The sequence below is a fragment of the Phodopus roborovskii genome, unplaced genomic scaffold (genome assembly GCF_943737965.1).
Source record: "Phodopus roborovskii unplaced genomic scaffold, PHOROB, whole genome shotgun sequence".
In the NCBI taxonomy this organism is placed as follows: Eukaryota; Metazoa; Chordata; class Mammalia; order Rodentia; family Cricetidae; genus Phodopus; species Phodopus roborovskii.
The window spans coordinates 15777150-15804212 of record NW_026125052.1 but is presented as its reverse complement, the minus strand read 5'-3'; the positions used below and the strand labels follow the sequence as shown (position 1 = coordinate 15804212).

Below are 27063 nucleotides of genomic sequence, written 5' to 3'. Positions count from 1 at the left end.
TTTCTGTATACCCCACTTCCGCCTTGAACTAATAGTACATCCTGGGGAAAGTGAGCGAATGGCTGAGAAGCAGGCAGAAACATCTTTGTTCTCAAGGCTTGCTTCCTGTCCTTTGAGCGGATCTGGGCCCTCTGCAGCTCACCTGCCTCTCCACCCACCCCTCTAACCTTCTGCTAGTTCCCTACTGAGAATGCTGGGGAGGGAGGAGGCACGATGACACGCTCAGGATTTGTAAAAGACACGTGTTTAATGAGGGAACAGGGGCAGGTGGGGTGACTTGTAGGTGGCAGTCTTCCAGCTTTTCCTACCAAAAACATCTCTCCTGGGAGCACTGTCCTGACCCTATAATGCCCGTTAGGCAAGTCTTCATTCATTTCCTGTTTTTGTTAAGCATTTTAGTCTTTGATTTCCTCCTCCTCTGTCTTCCCCAAACTTTCATCCTCCTCTCTGGCTCCTTCAGCCATTTTCTTCTCTATTTTTAGCTCCTTTAGGCTTACATTGTCTGAGATTGTGTGGTCAGAGTCTTCTGAGAGCCTCCTGAAAATTTCCTTGGACTCCCTCCTGGTTGCTTCGTTTGGCGACCTACTTTCCCCTAACAGTTTCCTGCTAAGTCCTCCAGAGCCCTTTCCGTCTTCTTCCTCTGTCTTCTGAGGCGCCTGCTTCGGCCCCTCGTCGTCGGTGGTGTCCCTCTCGCTCTCGGTTGGCTCCCTTTCCCATTTCATCACATTGTCCACTTCCTCTCTCACCACACGTCTCGTTTCCTTCTCCAATACGGTTCCAGGCAACTCCATCAATGCAGTGACCTCCTCTGAAAAACAGAACAGGGTGGCATCAGGATGAAAACCTGCTGTGACGAGGCCTTTCAAGACCTGGGCTTCTGAGAACAAAGCCCTGAAACTGGCTGCTGTCAACAGCTCTTTCATATGGTGTGACGTGACGACGGCACAGGCTTCTGAAACGGTAGACCTAGTCACTACTCAGGGCCTAAGGTCAGCCCTGCTCTGGCACCCTTCGGGATGCTGCACATGTGATGACCACAGGATTGCACAGGAACCCAAGACCGACACAAAGGATATTACACCATGGTCTCCCTCCAAGCACAGGTGCTTTTCCCTACAAGAAATGGCACTGGCGCTTGTTTCTTGGTCCGTGTCACATGAGTAGCCACTGCCACAGGCTCCTGCATACCACACTGCTCCCACAACCACGCCTCCCCCACGTTGATGCAAAAGGCATCCTTCCTCCCTTAACAAAAATGGCCTAGCTGTTGGGAAGTGACACGGGTTCTTTACTCCAGTGTCCCTGTCCTGCCACCATTGTGTTTGCCCCTGGAGAGCAGTCAGCACTGGGTTCTCTTGTAAACAGGTGAGCAGGCTGTAAGCAGGAGAGACTGCTGTTTGTGACCAAAGGAGTTCTTGCTCCTTGTCTCTGATAATTACAGGAAAGTCACTGTCACCTCTTGGATGTCCTTCACGCTCTTCCTGGAAGCTGTTCCTATGGAAGCCAGCATTAGAGACTTACAGGTTCACAATCATCCCAAAGGAAAAAGTATGTACAACATTGCCCTCTACTGTCCAGAGAAGGAAGTGCCCCCACATGAAGGCAGAAAGGGAAAGGCTCTTTCCCAGTATGTGGCCAGCCCGAATGACTGGGGGCCTGCTTGGAGCACCTTAAGTTTCCCTGCCATCTTTTCTTACATTTGTCGCTCCAGTGGCTTTTTAACTGCTCCATGTGATGTACAACCAGATACTTGGCCTCTCTTTGAGGGAATCAGATTCTTCATGGCAGTTACCGGATAAGAAAGGGGTGTTGGGGGCTGGAGAGATGGCTCAGAGATTAAGAGGTCTTGAGTCCAATTCCCAGCAACCACATGGTGGCTCACAACCACCTATAATAAGATCTGCTGCCCTCTTCTGATCTGCAGGGATATATACAGATAAAATACTGTATATATAATAAATCAATCTTAAAAGAAAAAAGAAAAAGAAAATAAAAGAAAGGGGTGTTGGCCAGATGGTGGTGCACGCCTCTAATCCCAGCACTTGGGAGGCAGTGGCAGGCGGATCTTAGTGAGTTCGAGGCCAGCCTGTTCTACAGAGTGAGTTCCAGGATAGCCAGGGCTGTTACACAGAGAAACCCTGTCTCAAAAAAAAAAAAAAAAAAAAAAGAAAAAGAAAAAGAAAGGAAGAAAAGAAAAAGAGAGAAGACTGGGGAGACTCGGTGGATAAGCCTGAGTCCTGACCCCTGGGAGTGAAGGCACATACCTGGAAACCCAGGGTTTGGGAGGCAGAGGCTAGAGGATCAGGAGTTGATGACCATACTTGGAGAAAATCTGAGGCCAGCCTGGGTTACATGAGACACTGGGCCGTTATGGAGGTCTGCCTGTAATCCCAGCTCTCAGGAGGTTGAAGCAGGTAATTTCTGGAGTGCAAATGTGACTGGCCAGACAGACCTGAATCACAGGTCAGCCTCTATTTTCCACATACACGTGTATCAACTTCCAACACACATTATCCACGTACACATGCTGTCATCTGGCTGCTGTGCTGTGGTAGCAGCCATGAGGACTAGAGAGGACTTGGCCTTGAATCTCGGAGGGCTTTAGCTCTGAGGTCAGGGTCCCACAGAGGGAGGAAGACAAAGGCCATCTGTCACCAAAATCAGTATGGAATCATATTTGAGGGCCCAGAGGTAAAGCTAAATGGCCAGACTGAAAGCCACTGTGGATTTCCAAGTCCTCTGCCACACTGCCCCCCTTTGTAAAGCGGGGTACTGTGACAGTGTCCCTGGAAGGGGGAGGGGCAATAGTATCTACCATACCCCTAGCATGTCCGGCACCAGGGCACCAAATGGAGACCAGCTGCTGCTCTCTCTTCCCAAACCAGCTCTTCTGGGCTTACCCATAATTTGACTCTCTTTCCCTCAGACCTCCCCAATGGGCAAGCAGAGCCTGACTGGTCAAAGTCGCCTTTGCTCCCTGGAGGTCTAGAGTGAAGCTGCCAATCTAATCGTTGCAGAAGTCCCAGATGAGCTGAGCTAGGAGAGTGACTAGGCAGGCACACTCCCTCGCATGTGACCTGGTAGTCACCGCCCTCACTCAGCTTCCCACCTAGTATCAGTACAAGGACAGAATGAGAGGGACAGGTACGTAGTCACCGTACACCTGACTGGCAGTAGTGGCCCTGGGTGTGGTCCTGTCATCTGGCCAGTGTCTGCTCTTACTTCGTCCTGCTGGAAATGGGCCTCCTCCCGCCCCTACCTCTCATCAGGAAAACTGCTGGGCTTCTTTGGAAACTAGGGGCAAACCATTTCCTCCCTGAGGCTCCTCCTGACTCCCCAGAGTCACCCCCTAGCCTGTGTGTTCACACGGCACATGTCTACCCTGCTCTGTGTGTTCACACGGCACATGTCTACCCTGCTCTGTGTGTTCACACGGCACATGTCTACCCTGCTCTGTGTGTTCACACGGCACATGTCTACCCTGCTCTGTGTGTTCACACGGCACATGTCTACCCTGCTCTGTGTGTTCACACGGCACATGTCTACCCTGCTCTGTGTGTTCACACGGCACATGTAGAACCCAGTGCTGGCCACTCTGTGGTCTTCCTCTGGGTTCCTGCAGGCCAGAGCCTTATCTTCTGAGGATCTAACACCTACCGGGGCATGTGGCAAGTGCTTGATAAATACTCCATGAATAACCAACCCCAAGACAGAGATGGATGGATATATAGGACAGCTAGCTGGATTTGGGGCAAAGCCAGACGGAGGTGAACTGAATCCTCACCCTGGCCTGGCCTGGCCTGGGAAAGGATAAGGCTGCTGCTGGCAACTAAGTGAGCGGACTCGGAAGGCGGTGCCAACCTGGCCTTGAGTGACTGGCGAGTGGGGCAGGACCATTGAGAGAAGGGCAGGGGAGGGCCCGGAGTTAGTGACTCACGTTTCTCTGCCTTTTCCCTGAGTATCTCCCTGTAGTTAGTTTTCTTAAGTTCTTCGATGATGCCCTTATTGGCGTCGTCCAAGGCCTGTGGAAGGCAGAGGGGCTGGTGAACTTTTTTTTTTTTTTTTTTTTTTTTTTTTTTGAGACAGGGGTCTAACTATCTAGCCCTGGCTGGCCTCAAATTCCTGATCCTCCTGCCTCTATTTTCCAAGTGCTGGGATTACAAACATGCACCACCATACCTGGATGGTTGGTTTTGAAATAGGATCTCATCATGTAGCCCAAGCCGGTCCCAAAATCATTGTCCCTCTGCAGCTCACAGTATTCTGCCTCAGCTGGGGTTACAAGCCTCCCCCAGATCCTGCTTTCTGTGGGGTCATGAGGTTCCTATCTTTGTCACAGTCATCTCAGACGCTGGCACTGGACACAGTTACCTGCGGCTTTAGGATGTGTGTGCTGGATGCCCACTGGGCATGGCTACTCTTCTGCAGCATGGTTCTAGGGTCCCTGTCAGCTTTCGTGTCTGGAGACAGCCATGTGAGACGGTGAGGGGTCTCCAGACCTGGTCCCACAAAGAGCCACTGAGGTTCGATTAATGCAACACTGCCTAGTCTTCAGGGTCACTGCAACCCTGCCTCTGGAATAGCCTCCAGCCCTGACTCCCAGGAGACCAGGGCTCTCACTCTGAACCTCCCTGGTCCCTTAAGATGTTAGTCACAAACCAAGGCTTATGCCTCGGTTTTCCCACAGCCACCAAGCTTCTTGTGGCCAGTACCACAGCCAGCCACACAGGGACTCACGGTCCACACTAACTGTGCTCAGTAAATACTTTTTACTGAACTTTCTGTAGGGTGGTCATTCGGAAGACCTGAGTGACAATCAAGAAGTCCTCCAGCAGGACAGAGGCAGGGGAGAGATGTGTATCACAGGGGCTGGCTGTCCCTCAAGGTCTGGGGGCTCTTGGGAGGGATTTCCCTACTGCAATAGCACACACTCTCAAAGCACTATCATCTTCCCAAACACACCACAAACTTTCCTGGTATTCCCCATTCTTCCAGGGCAGGCTCCCCCAGGCCCCTGCTATCCCTAACCAATCCTGCACAACCGTCCTCTGAACCTCAGCACGAGGCCCATCTCCAATTGGGTAGGTCCTCAGGATGTCACCGTCAAGGTGCCCTGTATCTTCCTCAAGTTCCTGCTACATGTGGCTCCAGTCTGGCCCAGTCCAGACATGCCATTGCTACTGAGCCCTGTGCTCTGGCCTCCCAGCTGGGGGCCTGCTTCGGAGAAGAGGAGTCCCCACTGAGAGCCACCATAGCAGATGATGGTTGTGGGTAGGCCTGCACCCCTGTGCCCTCAGGATTTCACTGTGGGAAGTGCCTGAGGAATCTGGTGGGCAGTAGGAGGTTGATGACTGGGGATTCCTGAGGTGAGCAGATTTGACTTGTCTGAGGTCCTACATTCACCCTAAGCAGTATCTCCGAGGGAAGACTAGGATGGGCTATGTGAGTCTGAAGTGCCTCCTGGCTTTACTTCTGGACTCTTCCTGGCACTTCCTAGCACTGCCCAAACAGGAATGTCTGCAACAATGGGAATATTCTAAATCTGTACAATGTGGTCCCACCAGCCACATGTGGCTACTATGCACTCAAAAACATGGCTGAACGCTACATCTTACTCCTTTTAGTTCACTTTAACCTAAGTCGGCAAGCAGCTGCCTCCTGAGCAGGACTACATGATTCCAAACCCAAGGGTCAGAGAAGGTCCTTGTTTTTGTTTGTTTTTTGTTTTTCAAGACAGGGTTTCTCTGTGTAGCCCTGGTTGTCCTAAAACTAGCTCTGTAGACCAGGCTGGCCTGGAACTCGCAGAGATCTGCCATCTGTCTCTGCTGGGAGTAAAGAAGGTGTGAGCCGGGTCTACAGATCGAGTACAGGACAGGCTCCAAAGCTACAGAGAAAACTCTTGTTTAAAAAAAAAAAAAAAAAAAGGTGAAGGTATAAGCCACCACCACCTGGTGAGATGGTCTTCTTAAAGAGGGTTTCTAAGCCAAAACTTAAGGGTTGTCTGAGAGCCTCCTGGAGCAGGCAAGCCCAGGAGCCCAGGAAGACTTAGAACATTCTAGACAGAGATAAAAGCATTTGATTATAGACACAAGACAGTCTGTTCAGGACAAGGCAGAAGCTATCTTTGGCTGGAGGTGGGTTGGGAGCTGGGCTTTGGAATGCTGGAGAACCTCCAAGGGGGGTTACCAAAGGCCTTCATGGCCCCACAGAGCCTTCCCCCAGAGACCAAGGTTGATGCAAGAGAAAGGGAATCATGATGGTTCCAGCTGTCCCTGGAGAAGGCAGGAGTTTTCAACCTGCAAGTCCTCTAGTCAGTTTAGAAAGGTCTCAGTCAAGGGCTGGGGAGATGGTGTAGAGGACATGTATACTTGCTACACAACCCTGGGAACTAGTTTGGATTCCAGACAGGGGATCCTAGTGAGTGAGACTCCCAGCCAGTGAGACCAGTCCTAACAGCCAGTGAGACTCCCAGCCAGGGAGACCAGTCCTAACAGTCAGCTCTGGGTTTGCTGGGAAGATCTGGTCTCGGATGATTAAGGGGAAGAGCCATTAAGGATGTCAACCTTGGGTCTCCACATGCACACACGTGCACACAGGAATACACACACACACACACACACACACACACACACACACACACACGCCCACACAGGGAAAACAGAGAAAGGGGGAGGAGGAAAGCCATGTGTGAAGTGCAAAGACACACACTTATAGTCTTATATTCCCAGCTGCTCTGGAGCCTGAGGCAGGAGGACCACTTGAGTCTATGAGGTTGAGGCCAGCCCGGGCAATGTAAGGAGACCTCACATTAATTGATTAACTAATATATAAGAAGATAATAGTTAAGTGTCGGGGTGCATAGTACATGGAAGAAGTGAATAGGTTTGGTAACAGTTTTGTTTTTTGTTTGTTTGTTTGTTTCAAATAAAACCACTCAGATCAGCTGCTATAGAGATGGACAGCTGTGGCAAAGGTCAAAACCAGCATGTGTCGGTGACACGGGTAAAAAGCAGCTGGGGAAGGCTGAGGGGGAGCTGAGGGACCAACCACCCACTGCCACTGGCGCATCCCCCCCAGCCCAGCAGGTGACAAAGGCTCACACTGATGATGGCCTGCTGTGCCTCATTGTTGTGGACCAACTTGGCTCTCTCCAGGGCCTTCTCAAAGTTGTTCACAGCTGACTCGAAGTCTCTCAGCTTCACTGGAGGGTTAGGGGAGAAGGCAGAGAACAAATTGAGACACTCGTGCCCTGCCTGAGCACTCCCAGGACCATTACATGTTTGTGTGACCACTGAGCTGCCCGGCCCCATCTCTGAAGCTGTGTGGCCCTAAGGGCTGGGACACGGGCTAGCACTGGAAATCCCAGGCCCCACAGAGGAGTCAGTGAGGGGAGAGGTTTCAGGACAGGAGCAGTGCACACAGCATGTGTCTCCAGGGTGGGGAATATGACCCCATGTGGAAATGGTTCCCAGAGAGGCAATGCGTACTTCTTAGACAGTTTTTAAATGTTATGAAAACACTACATAGGGCTGAGGACGTGGCTCAGTTGGTAGACTACCTACCTAGCTATCATGTATGAAACACTGGACCTGACTCCAGCACATGGGAGGTTGGAGCAGGGGAAATGTAAGGTCGTTATTGACTATGTCAAATTCTAGACCAGCCTGGGACACAACCTGTCTCATGGTTGTCTTTTGTTTTTTTGTTTTTTGTTTTTAATACAAGTAACACAAAATGGGGAGATGGAGAGATGGCTGAGTGGGTGGTGGCACTGGCTATGCAAACATAAGGGCCTGAGTTCAAATCCTCAGTACCCATGGAGAAGGTACTCCATATGCCTGTAGCCCCAACATTGGGAGGCAGATACAGGTGGATCGCAGGTGTTCGTTTGCCAGTCAACCTAAATGACATAGAGAGATTCCAGTGTTCACTGAGAGACCCTGAGAGGAAGACATCATCTGTCTTCCCTTGGCCTTGCATGTTTGTGCATAGGTGCATGTACAAGGACACACATGCACATAACATATGCACATAACAAAAGCAACAACAAGAGCAATAATAATCCCACTGGAAAGAAAGGCGACGGGGAGAAGTGGGCGTGTGCCTCAGACAGCTGCTGTAACCTCCATTCCCCTTCTCTGATAGAGTGGAGAACAAGTAGTCTGCAGCGCTCTCCCAGCCAGCTAGTGCTGGAGCTAAGACTGCACTGATTCACTGAGTGACAGAGCGAAAGATCTGTTCCCTTAAAAAGAGCCTGGAGCGATGGCTCAGTGGAGTTAGATGCACACTACCAGAGGGAAAAAGTAATCATCATTCATACCCAGCTGTAAACCCCAAGAGCAACAATAAAGACAGACTTAGCAAGACACACCCACTGCTGCAATAGCGGCATCTTTTTTTTTGAGGGGGTGGGCATTTAAAGCCCAATCTACAAGATGGAGCCAAGAACCTGAGGCCAGAAAAACCATAAAGCACTTAGGAGAGAACCCAAATGAGCAGAGCTTTCAACGGACTCCCAATGACTCGGCATATCTCTTATCAGGGAAGTTTCCCTTGCAGCAAATGGCAGCTAACACAGAGACCCACGGCTGCTCACCGTGAAGAGGGTAACGGGCTGCACATAACTTGTGCCCAGAAGAACAAACTACAAATAACATGTGCTCAGCCTAAATGGGATGGCTATATCATTCCAAGTCTCAAGAATATTCACAGAAGAGGGAGAGGACACACTGTAAGAGCCAGATGGATGACATCATGACGTGGAGAAAATAGTGGTGGCACACGCCTTTAGTCCCAGAACTCCGGAGGAAGAGGCAGGGGGAATCTCTGTGAGTTCAAGGCCAGTCTGGTCTACAAGAGTGAGTCCCAGGACAGTCAGGGCTACATAGAGAAACCCTATCTAGAAAGATAGAAAATTAGTTAATTAACTAAAACAAGCCAATAGAGAAGCAAACGAACAAAAAAAAAAAAAAAAAAAAAAAAAATGGAGTGGCTTGTCTTCATTCTCAAATTTAAGGTAGAATGGAAACACAGATGGTAGGCTCGGGCCCTGGGACTCTCATCCACAGGCAGTAGCCAGGCTCGATGCTGGGAGAAACGGGTAGGATGGTGGCCTCTAAGTCCATACCTTGGGCCTGTGCCACCAGAACACTGGCATTCAGCTGCCACTCCAGGTCCCCTTCCTCCTCCGCGTACTGCTGAGACTTTTCACCATAACTCTGGGCCTGCCATGCCTGGTCCAACTCCAGGTAACAGCGACCGATCTCATGGAACAGCCAGGTCTTCTCGAGGGTGGTTTTGGCTAGAGGAATCTTCTCCTCCCACCTGGAAGAGAAAGAAGGGGGGGGGGGTCAGTTCCCTCCCAACTTTGCACTCAGCCACAGCAGACCCTGGCTTCCTGTGGGTGCAGATAAAATTCTTTCTGGCCCAGAGTGGGATTAGTGAGTACCAACCTATTCCAAACTGCCAAAGCTATTTTGGTAACATTTATGGGATCATATTTGGCATAACGATTGAAAAAGAATGTTTGGAAAGAGGGCTGGGGGTGTAGCTTAATAGTAGAGCAACTGCCTGCTACACGTGAGACCCTAGACTAATTCCAGAGCCACAAAAACCAAACAGTTAAGAAAACAGCCAAGGCTGAAGAGATAGCTCAGAGGTTAAGAGAGCTGGCTGCACTTTCAGAGGTCCTGAGTTCAATTCCCAGCAGCCACATGGTGGCTCATCTGTAATGAGATCTGGTGCCCTCTTCTGGCCAACAGTAGGTAGAACACTGTATATATAATAAATCTACCAAAAAAAAAAAAAAAAAAAAAAAAAAAAAAAGAACACAAAAGTAATGCTTCAGAATTACTAAGTTAGGCTCAATGGTACAGACCTATAATTCCAAGTAGGGGGGAGGAGAAGGCAAGAGAGTATGAGTACAAGGGCAGACGGAAAGGCCGTGAGAAGGCACATTTCAAAATAAAAAGTAAAAAGAAGGCCGGGATGTGAGTGAGTGGCAGAGCACTTGCCTAGCATGCACAAGGACCTAAGTTCAATCTCAGTTCTGGAGGGGAAAAAAAACACCTAACTAACATTCTATGAGAGAAAAAGCAACACGGGGAGACGTTTGGAATGAAAAGAAGTATTAACCAAGTGGTAGCTCATCCTATAATCCCAGTACCCGAGGCTGCCTCAGCTACAAGGTGAGTTCAAGACCAGCATGGGTTGCACAGTGAGAGCCTGATGCTGGAGATGTGGCTCAGTGGGTAGAATGCTTGCTTGGCATGCCTGAGATAATTTAAAAAGCAAATGTTTTTAAATGGCCTGTCAGTTGGGGGGGTGGCTCATTGGAAGGTGGGGGAGAACTTGTTGAGGTTGACAAGGTGGCATGCTGTTTGAGCACTGGTGTTCCATATGCCATGGGTTTGGTCCCCAGCACCAAACAAACCAAAAGACTAGGACAGTCAACTGTCACCCAGCAGAGCTAGGAGTCTAGGTTGGCCGGTCCCCCTTCCTTCCTGTGGTCATCTCTCTTCTTCTTCCCCCTTCCTTATTCTTTTTGAAATAGGGTTGGTATCCCCCCCCCCCATCAAGACAGGGTTCTCTGTGTAGCTCTCGCTGTTCTGGAATTCAATCTGGCTGACCTTGAACTCACACAGATCTGCCTGCCCCTGTCTCCTGAGTGCTTGGATTAAAGGCGTTTGCCACCATTGCTGGCCTTGAGATAGGATTTTGCTATGTATGTAACTCTATGAGGCCCAGAACCCCTGGTAATGCTCCTACTTCAGGCTCCTATGTAACTAGGATCACTGGCATGAACCACCACACTGGGTTTACTAATGGCTTTGCCTGGCTTTATGTCCCAGACTGGAATCCCAGTATGAGGGAGGAAAGTCCCAGTCTTGGGCAGGGAAAGGGCAGTCCATGTTACTCACGTGTCAATGGCTTGCTGGAACTTCCCAACTCTGGCAAAAACTCTGCCAATATTGTCAAGGGCTCTTGATTTTGCATCTGGAAGGTCACTATGGAGAAGCAGCAAAAATAGCCATTAAGTAGAAAACAGACATTACAGTGGAAAAGGCAAACACTGGGGCCCCAGCTCTAGGGATTCACGGTTCTAGGAGGAAGATGTCCAGGCTAGCAAGGCTGTGGTGCACAGGCCAATCTGTGTCCTTAGCCTAAGATAGGTTATAAGGATCTTTCTTTCCAGAGTTGACAGCTTACAATGATGTTCCTTTAGTCCGACAATTTCCTCTTCTAGAATTTACCTCAAGATAATGTAACAGACCAGGTGGTGGTGGCTCAAGCCTTTGATCCCAGCACTTGGGAGGCAGAGGCAGGTGGATGTCTGTGAGCTCAAGGCCAGCTTGATCTACAAATCGAGTTTCAGGACAGCCAGGACTGTTACACAGAGAAACCCTGTCTCGAAACCCCTTCCCTCAAAAAAGGCTAATATAAGAAGATCAATTAAAATGTTTTTATTTTAGAAACAATCTATAGGGGTAACCTAACAATTGTTAATTGGTAGGTTTGAAAAAAGTCTATGCTGTATAAAGTGAAAATTCAGGGGGCTGGGGATGTAGTTTAGTCATGCAGTGCTTGCTTAGCGTGTGCAAGACCCTGAGCTTTCCTCAGCAACAGGGGGGAATATGGGTCACACTGCTGACTTTGAAGATGCAGAAGGGACATAAGAGCCATGGAATGAACATACATGCATACACACACACACACATACACATACACAGAGAGAGAGAGAGAGAGAGAGAGAGAGAATAGTAAAGAAAAGTACAACCCAGGTTTAGCAAAGCACACGGTCTCAAAGGAATAGGTGACAAGTGTTAGAAGTGAATGCCCAACACCCCCTCTGCCTCCATTGGCCTCCATGCACACCCCCAAACATGTACATATACAATCACATAGATATACTTACATACACAAATAACTTTTAAAAACCCTCTCACCATCAAAAGGGACAATTAAAACTTAGCTTGAAGATCTTAATTGGCTTTATTTTTGGTTCTAGAATCTGGCAAGACTATTCTACAAAATAAAATAATTATTTCAGTGAACTGACAAGAGTGTGTATATAATTAGAAAGGGGTTCAAGAAAACACAGACAACGAGGGAAGGTGCAATCCAGCTCCTTGCACCCCTAGGCAGGGGACTGCTGTGCCCATTCCCAGTCTGACTCTGGCCATGCTGTCATCCTGCCTGCTCCAAGAACACCAGGCCAAGCAGAATGAACGGCAAGGAGTGACAGAAGGAGGCAAGAGGTTATCACTGCAGCAACCTGCCTGACCAAAGCTTTGATGGACGACCCAACGTGGGTGTGGCCCAAGCCTACTGGAGAAAGCTGTACCAGGAGATGGAGACCCTACAGGGCCCTACAGGGTGGGCCCTACAGGGCCCAGGCTGCCCGGTGTGTCAAGCAGACAGACCAGTGGGTTGGAACGGTGGAGAACTTCAACCGAGAGCGTAAGGAAGATGGTGACGTGGAGAACTGGACTCAGTAGCGATCGGGATATGTGCATCATTGCCACCGCATTGGATGGCTGCAAGAGAAGCTACACTACCCTAGCCCCTTTCCTCTCCCCGAAACCCACCCCTCTTACCTCCCTCTCCGGTACAGGAGAACAGGAGGGAGACTGGCCATGTATAAAATACAAGTTTCCAAAAATAAATAAAGGAGGGACGGAGGGATGGGTGGAAAGAAAGAAAGGAAGAAAGAAAGAAAGCACAGACAAGCAAGCAAGCAGAGGATGGAGGAAGATGAAGGATAGTGGAGGAGGATGGAGGAGGATGGAGGAGGATGGAGGAGGATGGAGGAGGATGGAGGGGGATGGAAGAGGATGGAGGAGGATGGAGGAGGATGGAGGGGGATGGAAGAGGATGAAGGAGGATGGAGGGGGATGGAAGAGGATGAAGAAGGATGGAGGGGGATGGAAGAGGATGGAGGAGGATGGAGGATGGAGGAGGATGGAGGGGGATGGAAGAGGATGAAGGAGGATGGAGGGGGATGGAAGAGGATGGAGGAGGATGGAGGGGGATGGAGGAGAATGGAGGAGGATGGAAGAGGATGGCCATTTCCAAATTACTTTCCATGAGACACAGAGATGGAATAATTAAAAAAAAATAAGAGTAGCTAACATCAGGTTACTTCCTGTTAGGATTTTTGTTTTGTTTTGTTTTATGTAAGATTTCAGACAGGGGGAAACTTCATTAGCCTGCCAATTAAAACTGGGTCATTTAAGTCAGAGAGAAACTTCATTGTCTTGCCAATTAAGACTGGGTCATTTATGAGACATGGGTTATTCTCTCTTCTCTGGTCAGCTAGACAGTGTAGCTTCAGTTTAGCAATGCAGGCTCCACCAACTTCCTTTTCCAATAGCGGACCACTCTTTCCTGTCACAGGCTGGCCTCTCCTCACCTTCTCTTCAGCATCCTTCTGTGGAGCCAGAGCCAGGCATGGTGGCACATGCCAGCAGCTCCAACCTCCACTGGAGGCTGCAACAAAAGGAGCAATTGAGCCAGGAGTTTGAGGCCAGCCTGGGCTATGCAGCAAGACTGTCATTTTAAAACAAAAACAGCCCAGCATGGTGGCTTGAACATGTAATCCTGGCGCTCAAGAGGCTGAGGCAGCAGGACCAGGAGTACAAAGCTAGCTGTTGCTAGACTGTGAGTTTGAGGTTAGCCTGGGCTACGTGAGACCCTGTCTCAAACACAAAACCAAGCAAAGCAAAAGAAAAAGATAGGACCCTGTCCTGTGTATGTTTGCCCTGGAGACTTGAACCCCTCCCTAACCTATGACTTCAGAGTGGCTCTCCTAACTAACCCTGAGCACCACATAACAGCTGAAAGAGTGGGCACTCTGCTGTGGTGTGACAGGTAAATATGCTGTGCTTTCTTAATTTAGTCTTAATATTAACGAGAGCTGCCAAGAGTGGCAGTATATACCTTCATGTCTTTAATTCCAGAATTCCAGAGGCAGGTGGATATCTGAGTATGAAGCCAGATTGGGCTATACAACAAGTTCTAGGTGAGCCAGGGTTATATGGTGAGGCCCTGATTCCAAAAAAGAGGGCTGAAAACATAGCTCAGTGTTAGAGTACTTGGCTGGCGTGCAATGAGGCCTAGGTTCTAGCCCTACCATCCAAAATTTAAAGTCATGAAAAATAATAGCAAGGGCTGGAGACACACTCAAGGCCTGGCATTTGATCCCCACCCCTACGTAAACCTGGCATGATGGTACACCTTTATAATCCCAACAATCAGGAGGTTATGGAGTTCAGGCCAACCTGGGCTACTTGAAATCCTATGTCAATGAAAACAACCACAAACTTCCAGCATCAAGAAGGCACATAAATCACATCTCCATCCACCCAGGAAATAAATGAGGGCTGCAGTACTGAGAACTGAGAGGTCCCCCTGGACAGATCACTGGCTGGCCTGTGAGTGGCTGACTAGAATGAGGGAGGGGCACTCACCTAGACTAGAGTTTCCAGGTAAGGCCCTGTTTGCAGATGCTGAAGAGGCAGGAACTAACCAGGCCAAGTGATCTGTGCTTATAACTGTAATCCCAACTCCTGGGAGAGAGAGGTAGGAGGATCAAGGCCAGCCTGGGCTACATAGTGAAATCCCATCTCAAAGCACACAAAAATAAAAAAGGGACACTATCAAGAACACTGCTGTGTACCCAGTCACTTAGCACTCGTTACATGACAAGGTCTGATGAGAAGAGAATGACCTTCCTCCCAAAGCCCAGGGTCTAAGAGGATGGTTAGGACACCAGGGGACATGGAGGAACAGGGGTGGGATTTCTATATCCCTTCCCCCCATCCCTACCCCCACCCAATGCCAAGGGCTTTCCTAGAGTGAGAGCCTCACGTAGAAGCTGAAGAATGAGTGGTAGTGGCTTGACATGAGGGAAGGGACACCCCGCTGGAGGGGACAAAGGCAGAGCCCTGCCGGGACCCTTCTGACTTCAGGCCAGGCTGAACGGGGTTAAGGGAGCCAGAGCAGCCTGTGACCACTGGGTTGTCCTTTCAAGGGACGTGGTAAACAGGACAGAGGGAGGTATACAGGAGCCTCCTGGCCTTCCTTGAGGGAGTGGCTACCTAAGGTTTAGCAGGGACTCCTGGAGCAAGATGTGTAGGAGAGATTCAAGGGACTGACTGGAACTGGTTACATGTGGGATTGCCACAGGACATTCAAAGAGCAATGCTTTGGAGTCTGTTAAACATATAGGTCTGGGGCTTGTGGGGGAAGAAGTAAAGACCTATGGGGGTGGGTGCATCCATGGTGTTATGTGCACAGTTTTCATTTTTGGAGACAGTCTGACTATGCAGTCCTGAGCAGCCTAGAACTCACAGAGATCCGCCTGCCTTTGCTTCCCAAGTGCTGGGATTAAAGGTATGTGTCACCACTGCCCGGCCATCAGGTGGTATTATTAGACCTTCAACACAGATGAAGAAATGGAGGGGATGAACAACTCAAATCCACACAGCTCTAAGTGACAGAGCTGGGAATCAAGGACATAGCTATTTCCAACTCTGGGTCCATCCCACCCCTTGCTCCATTCTAGAGCAGCTGGTATGTGATCTTCTTCCTTGGTCCTTGGAGACATATAAGAAATCACCCAGGAGTGGATGGATAAGAGAGAAGGCAGGAGCCAGTGTGCACAAGGCTGTGAGTGACTATGGGCAATGGGGGCTCTGGCCCAGAAAGTGATGGCCTGTTGTCTTGGGAAGCCTTGAGTCTTGGGAAGAGCTCATCTCTGGGAGTGTTGACGGTACTGTTATGAAGCATGCTAGGTGCTTCCCTGTCAGTCAGTAGGGAAGGACAGTCCTCAGACAAAGGGCTTTGAAAATCTGTAGAGATGGCAAGAGAGGGACACCAAGGCAGTGTGGGAGCAGCAGTTGTGACTAAGGGCTGAGGCACTGAGGGGAAATGGGGCGGTCCAATTTGAACATGAGGTGTTTCCCCCAAAAGGCTCTTGTGTTAAAGCTGGGTCCCCACTTGATGGCACTAGAGAGAAGAGATTAGGTCAGGAGAACACCAACAGTCCCTGATGGGTTCTTCCGGAATGGCTGCTGAGGACGTGGAACCTGACTAGAGGAAGTAGGCCACTGGGGACATTGTTTTCAATCTCTTTTTCCCTGGCCCTTTCTCTCTCTGCTCACCGGCTGCACGCCATGAAGGGAGAGTTTCCCACGTCCCTCCATATTGATGTTAGGGCCTTGCCACTGGCCCAAGAGCAACGGAGCCAGTCTTCAGTGGATGGAAACCTCCCACACCATGCGAGAAATAAATCCTTACTCCCTTAAGCTCTCTGGGCTATTTTGTCACAGTGGAGGGACACGGAACAACACACAGGGCGGCAGGAGACCGAGACGAGTTCAGGACTGTGGGGTGGATGGACACTGTAGCCATGAATGACCCCAAATGATGCAGAATCAGGATGTTCAGGGTCGGGGAGATGGCTCAGTGGGTGAAGGAAGGAACTTGCCTGATTACCTGAGTTTGATCCTGGGACCCATACGGTAGGAGAAAAGAACTGATTTCCCATGACTGGTCCTATGATCACACATATGCTCTGGCATGCATGTGCACATGAGTGCATACATGCGATGAATAAATACATAAATAAATACGTAATAAATTAAAACAAAACCAAAAAACCAGGATGCCCGGAAAGTGATGCCCCTGTCAGGAAGTTCCAGGTTGAGAACAGCTTATTTCAGGGAGACTTGGGATCCTTGTTAGATAAATACTAGCTACAGTCTCTGTTCTTTTCTTATGTCTGCGTCTGCACACGTGTGTGGTGTGCCTCTGCGGTGTGTGTGTGTGTGTGGTGTGCAGTGTGTGTTTGTGGTGTGTGTGTGTGTGTGTGTGTGTGTGTGTGGTGTGCAGTGTGTGTTTGTGGTGTGTGTGTGTGTGTGGTGTGCAGTGTGTGTTTGTGTGGTGTGTGTGGTGTGCATGTGTGGTGTTTGTGGTGTGTGTGTTTGTGCGGTGTGTGTGTGGTGTGCATGTGTGGTGTTTGTGGTGTGTGTGTGTTTGTGGTGTGTGTGTGGTGTGTGTATGTGTGTATTTGTGGTGTGTGTGTGTTTGTGTGGTGTGTGTGTGTGGTGTGTGTAGTGTGCATGTGTGATGTTTGTGGTGTGTGGTGTGTCTATAGGTCAACTGGGACTGACTGAACATGCAGGCAGTTGCTCTACCACTAGGCTACATTCCCAGCCCTATTGTCTCAAGTTCTTGCCTTGTACCTTTACATTTATCCTCTCCTCCACACCAGGGCAGGAACAGCCGTCCCCACTCCACCGAGTGGAACACTGAGACAGAGCCTCTGAAGGACTCACCTCAGATCCCACTGCCCAATCAGATCTACGGAACCCAGGCCTTATCCTCTGGGTCACCACGGGCATGGTTCACAAAGCTCTGCTCAACTCGATCCAGCTTCCTCTTGGCCCCTCTCACTCCATCCTGAAGCTTCCTTCAGCCTCAGGCTTTCCCACGGGGCCAGTATGCTGCACCAATACCCCTGCCCAGGCAACCCACAACGTGCTTTTTACATGATCACAATTGCGATTTAAAGGCTAGACCACTTCTTGTCAGATAACCAAACCTATATCTAGTCACTGCTATTCCCAATACTAGAAATATCTGGTATGCCTTGGGCCTGGTACAAGAATTAAAAAAAAAAAAAAATCCCTGAGAACATGACCACTTGGAGCTCATTGGAATTTTGAGCCATTGTACTCCAGTGTGTGGCAAAAAAAAAAAAAGCTACCAGCGTAGGTTTGCTTTCTACCTTCAGCCCTTCCATTGCACTCTACCTCAGGTCCGATCTGCAGGACAGAAAATGGGAACAAAGCTATGAACATCCCTGGCAAAAGTTCTCAGAGGCCTGTGGACCTTGGCCACCCCGCCACCCTAAGGCACTCACTATTCCTTGGCGATCTCCAGGTCCTTTCTGTGGCTATGCAAGGCGGCCACCATCTGCCCCAGCTCAATCTGGGCGTTGCCTATGCAGCTGTACAAGTTCCCAACCAGTTCATCCTTGTTTGGCACTTCTTCTTTGTTCCATTCCAGAACCTTCTTCAGTACTTTCTCAGCCTTTTGAAGGCTCCCTTCTGCACTGCCACTGGTCAACACTGAGAAGGGAAGGAGGTGGCGTGGAGGTGAGGGCAGCCTCCTCACTGTTGGCAGACAGACTCACCCTTCACCTGCCTCCCAGATCGTTCCCGTCCATGGGTCAGCAGAGAACAGAGCTCAGGCTATCACATCGCTCCCTCCCCCTGCCCAGAGGACACCACCCACACATGTCGATGTCCTCCAGGCTCTTGAGGATGTAGTGGGCTGTCTGCGAGGGGCTGCGTTTCCGGTCCCTTAGCCACTTCTCTTGCATCAGCTTCCGGTCTCGCTCCCTGGCGTAGATGGGCTTCTGCTGCCTCCAGAAGTTGCTCCGGGTGTCCAGGTAGTTGATGCCAGTCATGATGAGGTCCTCCACGGTCAGGCCGCCCTTGATGGTGCCTTTGATGAGATCTGTCGGGGAGGTGTTGGAGGGGGAGTCACTGAGGTCACACATGGAAGTAAGGAGTCATCTTTGCTAAGATTGGAGTCCCTGCTCTAGGACCCAGTGAGGACCTCTGGGTGCCATCGTAACAGGGAGTAACAGGGAAGGAAGGCAGTGTGTGGGTGGGATGGAAAGGGACAAGCCTTCCGTGACAAAGTAGGAGGGATAAGAAGCTCTCTGGACAGCTCTCTAAGAAGTCTGTTCTGGGGGTGGGGGGAGGTCCCTCTTTTCAAGCAGTGTCCTCAGGGGAAAAAAAGGGGGGGGGAGTGTGAATGTAAAACTTGGCCCATGTTGCCAGTCCTCATTGAGTAGCCAGGAGCTAAGGAAAGTAGTGTGTGCTGGGAGCTGTAGGGGGCGCTGTGTGGCCTGAGGTTAGAGCCAATTGCAATGACACAAGAACCCTGCTCAGGCCACTCCAGCCCTCCACAGCAGGTCCTCTGGAGAGCAGGAAGCCTTCAGGCCTGTTACCAAGGAGATGTCCAGAAGCGTGCCACAACCCTGAGGAAAACCCTGCAGATGACCTCAGGAAACCAGTTCAGGAGAGAGGAAGGTACTTGTTTCCACGGTGACCCCTGCTCAGGCTTCTCAGTTCACAGCAATACCCCCACCCCAGGTTAGTGGGGGGGGGCAGGTATATGTTTCAGGGCTCTGTCTGCACAGTGTGATGGGAAGTGTATTGGACTGGATCCTAGTGAGGACCCCACCCACTGGCTAGTTTATCACCTTGGACATTCATTGAATTCTATTTCCGTAAATGAGGGATGGATGACAATTCAGAACAAGCAGACTAACGCACTCAGATCCCAGGGCCTGTCCATCAGCTTCCTTTACCCACTGATGAGCATATCGGTGGCTATGATTTGCATCTTGGATGCCCCTCCCCCAACAGCCTCGTGTTTTGAAGGCTTGGTTCCTAGCCCGAGTACTACTGGCACATGGTGGAAGGAACCTTTAGGAGGTGGGACCTATTGAAAGGCTGTTGGGGACATGCCTTTGAACAGGGAACTGAACACTGGAATCTGTGTCCCTTCCTCTGTCATTACCTCTTGCCTACCTCTGCCCTACTTAGGTGCCTCCCACTACTATAATGTTCTACCTCACCTCAGACTCCCAAACAAGGGAGTTACCTGAATACCTGACTATGAAATCTCTGAAACTTAAGTCAAAATGATGATTTATTTATTTATTTACTTTGGAAACAAGGACTCACTGTATAGCCCTGGTTGTTCTGGAACTTGCTGCATAAACCAGGCTGACCTTAAACTTGGAGACTCACCTGCCTCTGCCTCTGCCTCTGTTGCTACTGCAATTAAAGGTGTTCTGTCACAGTGATGGAAAGTAGACAAAGGAGCCCACATACTTAAAAGCAGTGGCCCCGAATGTGGACTTCTTGGGTTCAGATCTGAGCTGTCATGTTGCCTAGTGCCATGTGACTTGAGTCAGGTGAGAACACTGTGAAGCCTAGCCGCAGGTCTGTGTCAATTGTATCCTGAGACAGGCTGTGCCATAAGCACCCACCCAGGGTTTCCACTGCCCCAGCCCTGCTAGCCACAACGGGTCTGAGACCTTCATCTAGGAGGAGCTTCTCCAGGTACTCCTTGTCCACGTACAGTTCCCCGAGCAGCTGCCGGACCGTCTTCTCGCTCTTGAGCGAGCCCTTTCGCTTGCTTTCGTGCTTGGTGTTGTATAAAAGTTGCTTCACAGGTGGAGGCTTCTGTTGGGCTTTCTTACTCTGGAAAATGGAGCAACATCCGATGGGGCTTCACCAAGGAGCACAGACAGCGTGGACCGAGTCTTCAGACTCCACCCTCCTGCACCTCCATGACTCTCTATGGGCTGAGAACCATGAGATGCCCTTGGTTGGGCACAGCTGCATTTCCCAAGATATCTCTGGAGCTGGGGCAGAATCTCACTGCAGCCCATGATGGGCAGAAGTGAAATGCTCCTGGGCAGTAGGGTGTGGAAGGCACGCGGGGCCCTCAGAACAAAGCACCTTACCTCAGCCTGTTTGCTTAAGAAGGAGAGGTCTCCTTTGTTCTCCAGCTTAATTGAAGAAGGACCTGCAGGACAGAGGCTGGAACTCAGCTGGGCCAAACCTCTCAGGCATGACCTATCACATACTTTTATGTGGAAATGGCTGCTTCTTGCAAGGAGATGGCAGAGGCTGTGGCAGAGCTGGCTCTGAGCCACCCTAACACACAAATGGTGCAGAGTGTTTGGTGAAACACTCTCTTAGACACTTGGCGGCCCCCACTAGCCCAAGGCCATGGCAGCCAGATTTCCAAATAAAGGGAGATCTGGGATTCAGGGAGACTCTGTCACATGGCATTTTCTCGCTCTGCTAACCACAGGGACAAGCTCTCAACCACCTCCCTCTTCCCCTGCCATGGACCTAAAGGATAAAAATCAGCCCTTGAAGCTGGGCTGGTGATGGTGCATGCCTTTAATCCCAGCACTTGGGAAGCAGAGGCAGGTAGATCTATGTGAGTTCAAGGCCAGCCTGCTCTACAGCGAGTTCCAGGACAGCCTCCAAAGCGACAGAGAAACCCTGTCTTGAAAAACCAAACCAAAACAAACAAAAACCCAAAAGATACCAGTTCTTGATACTTATATGATGAGGGGAGAGCCAGCCTCAGAAAAGCTGGACTCAGGATCCTATGTGTATGACTTCAGGGGGCACCCTCCTAGCAATGATTAGAAGGTCACTCCATGGACAGAATCTAACCTGTGGCATCAGCAACAGCCAAATCCAAATGTGAGGCTCCCCGGTGGTAGGTGCTTGCACACTGCACCTTAGACCTTCCCCACACCCTCCCGGGCAAGGGCACAGCCCCTTGCTCACTCACTTCCCACTGAGTTGTTGATGGCTTCCTGGGCTTTCTGAATTCCAACTTTGAATTCCCGATCAGGTCTCAGTTTGTAGCCTCGATGATAGAACACCAAGGCAAACTCAAAGTCTCCCATGGTGTACAGAGTCTCAGCCTTCTGTAAAATCCCCTGGAATGAAAGACAGCCAAATCCAGATGGAAAGACAAGACCTTAAAGGGCTTGTATGGTAGAATGGAAGGGTCTTAGGTTGGAGGTCAGGGTTGGAATACAAGAGGCAGGGAGCCAGGCAGATAGGTACTGAAGAGAAAAGGGCATTAGACACCAAGCGATCCAGCTGGTTCTTCAACTCCCCGTAACCAGAGTCTGCAGTAATGGAAATGGCGAAAGCAAGTCTGAGTCCTCCCACCCAGCAGCCAGTCAATCAGTCACCTTGCAGAATGTTGGGTCACTCTGGAGCGAGGCCTCAGCATCTTTCAAGGACTTCTCCAAGTCTCCCATCTTCAGATAGCACTTGGAGCGGGCGACCAGACAGTTCTTATCTCCGCTTTGAAGGTGAAGAGCCTGGCAAAGGAAGCACTCTGATGGGCAAGGCAGCAGCCTGACCCGACAGGGCAGCCCACAGTTTCCAGAGGACCCTTCAGGTCAGTACACTGGCCTCTGAGTCTTATCAGACACAGGCAGTCCAACCCAGTCTTTACTCAGTGAACATGAACATCTATCTGCATGTTGGCTCATATTGGAGAAAGCTGAATCTCCGGTGGCTCATATTGGAGAAAGCTGAATCTCCGGTTACTTAAGGAAGCCACTGGCTGAGGCATGGGAATCGGTCGGCTGTGCTGTGGATATACGATTGTCTGCCAAATCCTTCTAGTTCATTCCAGGTATACAACTTCAAGATGGTTTGTGTATACCAAGCTCAGTAGCAAGCCTCAGTTGGCTGTGTACCATTTGCAATGTAAATGTCAAAGTCCGATGCAAACAAAATAGATTTTGTTTGAGAGGATTAGAACCTAGGACTTCATGAAAATTGAGGCAAGCTCTCCACCTTTGAGGTATACCCTTAGCCCAAGTCTTGTCTCCCACTCCTCTCCCTTCCCCACCCCCACTTGTTGATTTGTTGTTGTTTGGCTTGGACAGATGATTTCAAACTGTAGCCTTGACTGGACGGGAGCTTGCTATGTAGATGGACCAGGCTAGCCTTAAGTACCCTGCCATCTTCCGGCTTCTACCTTGTGGGTGCTGGAATTAAAGCCTGTGCCCCCATACCCAGCTCTTCTCTTACTTCTTCAGTTGAGTAGCTGGGATTACAGATGCATGCCATCACACCTGGCTTGAGTCCTCTTTGTTTTTGGTGGGGGGGACTAAGATGGAAACATGAGGAAGACAGAAATCATCTGGGGTCCCTAGTGTAAGGATGGGCACCTTCCCTCGCTCCCCATGTCCATCTTTTGTTTTTTTATTTTTATTTTTTTTAATTAAATTTGTGTGCATATGAAGGTCAGAGAACAATCTGTGAGACTTGGTTCTTTCCTTTTTCCAGGAGGGTATGGGATCAAACTCAGTTCATCAGGCTTGGCCCAAAGTGCCTTTATCCCCTGAGCCATTTTGCCAGCCTAGTTTGGTTTGTCACTTGAGACAGGGCCTCATATGGGCCATGATGGCTTCCCCCTGTACTCCTGATCTTCCTGCCTCAGCCTCCCTCAAGAGCTAGGTCTATAAGTGTGTGCTATCACACTCAGCTAGGTCCTGTCACCATCTGATTGAGACCATTACAGCTGTGGGGAATGTCTATCCTGGTCTTGGAGGAGCCAGGACAGGAAAGGAACATTGCCTCGAGGGAGGGTGGCTATGTATGAGAAGGCCTCCCCTGTTCTAGGAAAGACAGACATCAGACAGGCATCCCCTAGGCTTCAGATGGTGGCTGCCCTCTCTGACATTTTCCTCCCCCCCCCCCAGGAAGAGGAAGTAGCTGCTATCTTTCCTAGAATGGGAGGGCTTCTCTCCTTAGCTACCTGCCCTTGGTTGGGGCCATCATCTCTTTCTGTTTCAGCTGCTCCAGGACCAGACAGCTTTGGGGCAAGAGCTCTGGGCAGGGGCAGGGCTCCTGGACTAAATCTGTCTATCTGGTCATCATTTCTCTTGAAGAGTGTAAAGAGGTGGAAGAGGCAGAGATTGGGAACAGCTGAGAAGCTCAAGTTTATGGAAGTCTTGGGTTTGGTTACTAGGCTGATACTCCATTTAAGGGTTTTACTTATTTATTTATTTTCATTTTATGTGCATTGGTGTTTTGCCTGCTAGATGCCCAGGAACGGAGTTATAGACAGTTGTGAGCTGTCATATGGGTGCTGGGAATTGAACCTGGGTCCTACGGAAGAGCAGCCAGGGCTCTTAACCACAGAGCCAGCTCTCTGGACCCCTGTATAAGGGTTTTTGTTTATTTGTTTTTCTAAACAGGGTTTTCCTGTGTAACAGCTCTGGTTGTTCTGGAACTTGCTCTGTAGACCAGGCTGGCCTCCCTTTGAATTCACAGAGATCCTCCTGTCTCTGCCTCCCGTGTGCTAGGATTAAAGATGTGTGGCTACCACTGCCTGGCAGTTGCTTTGTTTTTGTTTTATTTGATTCTTTTGAAACACTTTTGCTATTTAGCCCAGGCTTGTCTTGATTCATTATGTAGACCAGGTTGGCCCCAAACTTGAATTTTTCCTGTCTCAGTCTCCTGAGTATTGAGATTACAAGTACCACCATACCCTACTGCTATGCCATTTGAAATAAGTAGAGTTGGATGTGGTGGTACCCATCTTTAATCCTAGCACTCTTAAGGCAGAGGCAAGTGGATTTCTGAGTTTGAGGTAGCCTTGTCTACAGAGCAAGTTCCAGGATGGCCAAGACTACACAGAGAAACCCTGTCTTGAAAAACAAACAAAAGGAAATTAGGTGCAAGCTATGGGCTGGTCATGTTGCTCAGTAGAAGAGCGATTGCCTAGCATACAGAAGGGTCTGAGTCCCAGTACTACAGCCTAAATATACAGTATATCTTTCTAGCAAAGGAAATTGTTATTTTGTTCATTTGTTTTTGAAACAGGGTCTCTGGTATTTTAGGCTGGCTTTGAACTTGCTAAGAAGCCATGGATGATCTTAAATCTCTGTTCTTCCTGTCTTTGCCTGCCAGGTGCTCTGGTTTTTTGTTTGTTTGTTTGTTTTAATTTTTTTATGTTCATTGGTGTTTGGCCTGCTTGTATGTCTGAGTGAGGGTGTCAGATCTCCTGGAACTGGAGTTACAGACAGTTGTGAGCTTCTGGGTGGTTGGAATTGAACCTGGGACCTCTGGCAGAACAGCTCCCCAGTCCACAGGTGCTCAGTTTTAAGCAGGATCAAAACCAAGGCTTCATGCTTAGGAGGCAAACACTTTGCCAACTAAACTACGTCTCCAGTAAAAGGAAAAGTTTGTAAGAACACTTTACAGCGTGGAGGCTGGCACCTCAGGCAACTGGAGTCTGAATGCTCCACTCAAAGGATCTTCCTCCCCCACCTGCTAGTTCAGTACAGTGACCTTGGGCATGTTACCTAACTCCTCTATCAACTTCCTCATCTATAAAATGGAGGAGAGATACAATAGTAAACCCCACACACACAGACATCACTGTGTTTAGCAGTTTGTCTAGTATTCTAGAACAACTCCCAATCCCTTTAGGGTGCTATGGTGCAATTTTTAGTAAGATTACTACAATATACTAACTTCACTGAGCACTTTCTTACAAGCAATCCTATGTCAGAGGCTTTATGGCCTCTACATGTAGCCTCTTGGCAATCTGCGCCTACCGACTGGAAACTAAGTTTATCAAGAGAAAGGTAATTGTGAAACATTTAAGCGCCACCACCTGACAGGCATAAGTGACAAATAGGAGAAAATGACAAAGGCCAGGGCTTTTGTGACAGTAGTGTATCACAGAAACCAGGAATATGAGACACAAAATGCGTTGTCAGGCATCATCAGGACCTCATACTGCTGGTGATGAAAGTGATGATAGGGTGGGGCAGGAGATGGTTTCAGCAGTTAGGAAAGCTGTCTTCCAGAGGACATGGGTTCAAGCCCCAACACCCACATGGCAGCTGACAGCCCTCTGTAACTCTGGTTCCAGAGGATCTGGTGTCCTCTTCTGACGTCCAAGGGCAATGTATGCGTATGGTGCCTGAATACACAGGCAGAGAAAACACCCATACACGTAAAAATACTTTTAAATGGTGATGGTCGGTGGTAATAGCACTTATTACTCTTGCAGAGGACCCAGGTCTGGATCCCAGCTGTTACATGGTGACACATAACAGCCTGTAAGTCCAATTCCAAGGAATCCAATGCCCTCTTCTGGCTTCCACAGGCACCAGGCATGCATGTAGTATACACACATACAAATATACATGCATACACACACACACACACACACACACACACACACACACACACAGAGCCTTTTTTTAAAAAGGTAGTTGAGCCACATAGGGGGATTCCAGCACTCCACAGGTCAACTGCAAGATAGGGAGCTGGCCTCTAGAATATACAAGGAAACCAACTTCCTAAGGTGGCACACACCAGCGATCGTCACTCAGGCAGACTTCCAAGTTTGGGACCACCCTGGTCTACAGAACAAGACCGTATTGAGGAAGGGAGAGAGGAGGAAGAGGGGGAAGAAGAGAAAAAAGGGAGGAGAGGGAAGAGGAGGCAGAGGAGGGGAGAGAAGAGGAGGAGGAAGTGAGTGAAAGGGGAGGAGGGAGAAAGAAGGGGAGGATGAGGAAGAAGGAGAAGCAGTGATAGGTTCAAGTGTGACTCACGTTGCTGAAGCTCTGGGCGGCCTTAGCATAGTCCCCGCACAGATATAATCTCTCACCCTCTGCCATGTAAGAGGGAAAGGTGCTTCGCAAGGTATCAGCTTCGCCGTCGGACATGATCACCCGACTTTTGAAGATGCTGAAGCGGATCCAGAAAGGGAAAGAGGCAGGAGAGAATCTTCACCTGGCTTGTGGCAGTCCCGTCTCTTAGCAACCCAGAGACATAGTTTGACTTCCGGCCCCTCCCCCTGGCGGTGTTAGGATCCCGAGCGAACCTGCCCAGTGTGCACATGCGCGCGTGTGGCCATGCTGCGCACCGGTCGGACGAGTGTTGAGCGCGTGGTCGGCGACTGCAGGGCGGTGGCGCTCCAGAGTGACCGCTGTTCCATTCAGCTTGCTTCTCTCCCCGGTCGCCACGTGGAAAGCCTCTCCGACAAGGCAGCCAAGAAAATGAGAATTGGAGGCAAAATTCCAAGTAGGCATAAAGCTTAGGCGCTCCAGGTCCCATCAGAAAGGAGAGAGAATTTTGGACTTGAAGTCAGAGTGCTAGGGCAGTTCTTCGCTTCTGTCATTTTCTAGCCGCGTGATCCTGGACCAAGTACATTAGGGAGCAGAAAAGTATACGTTCCACCTGCCAAATGACAAAAAATAATAGAGCCTCAGGGACTTGAGGATTTGCATGAAAATACAATGGAGAGTAGGATGGGTTTAGCTTTCAATTTCACACATTTATTGAATGAACTATTTATTTGCTAATAGCAAATCTAAACTAAGATATTCTGACAACCTTCGCCATAGATTCAGAACCTTCAATAACAAAGATAGATAGATAAAGTGGATTAATGGCTGTAGAG

General features: G+C 49.6%; 1 protein-coding gene across 1 annotated transcript; it reads right to left on the bottom strand.

Moving 5' to 3' along the window:
- Positions 1–257: 257 nt before the first annotated feature.
- On the bottom strand, positions 258–26442 carry Odad4 (outer dynein arm docking complex subunit 4). Its single transcript, XM_051176596.1, has 12 exons — positions 26213–26442; positions 21815–21946; positions 21403–21553; positions 20555–20616; positions 20123–20288; positions 18301–18525; positions 17927–18134; positions 10920–11006; positions 9128–9324; positions 7101–7201; positions 3938–4022; positions 258–808 (listed from the first exon to the last, which is right to left on the bottom strand). Exons 1-12 carry the CDS (start codon positions 26324–26326, stop codon positions 396–398), a joined length of 1941 nt encoding a protein of 646 aa, XP_051032553.1. The 5' UTR covers positions 26327–26442; the 3' UTR covers positions 258–395.
- Positions 26443–27063: the final 621 nt, after the last annotated feature.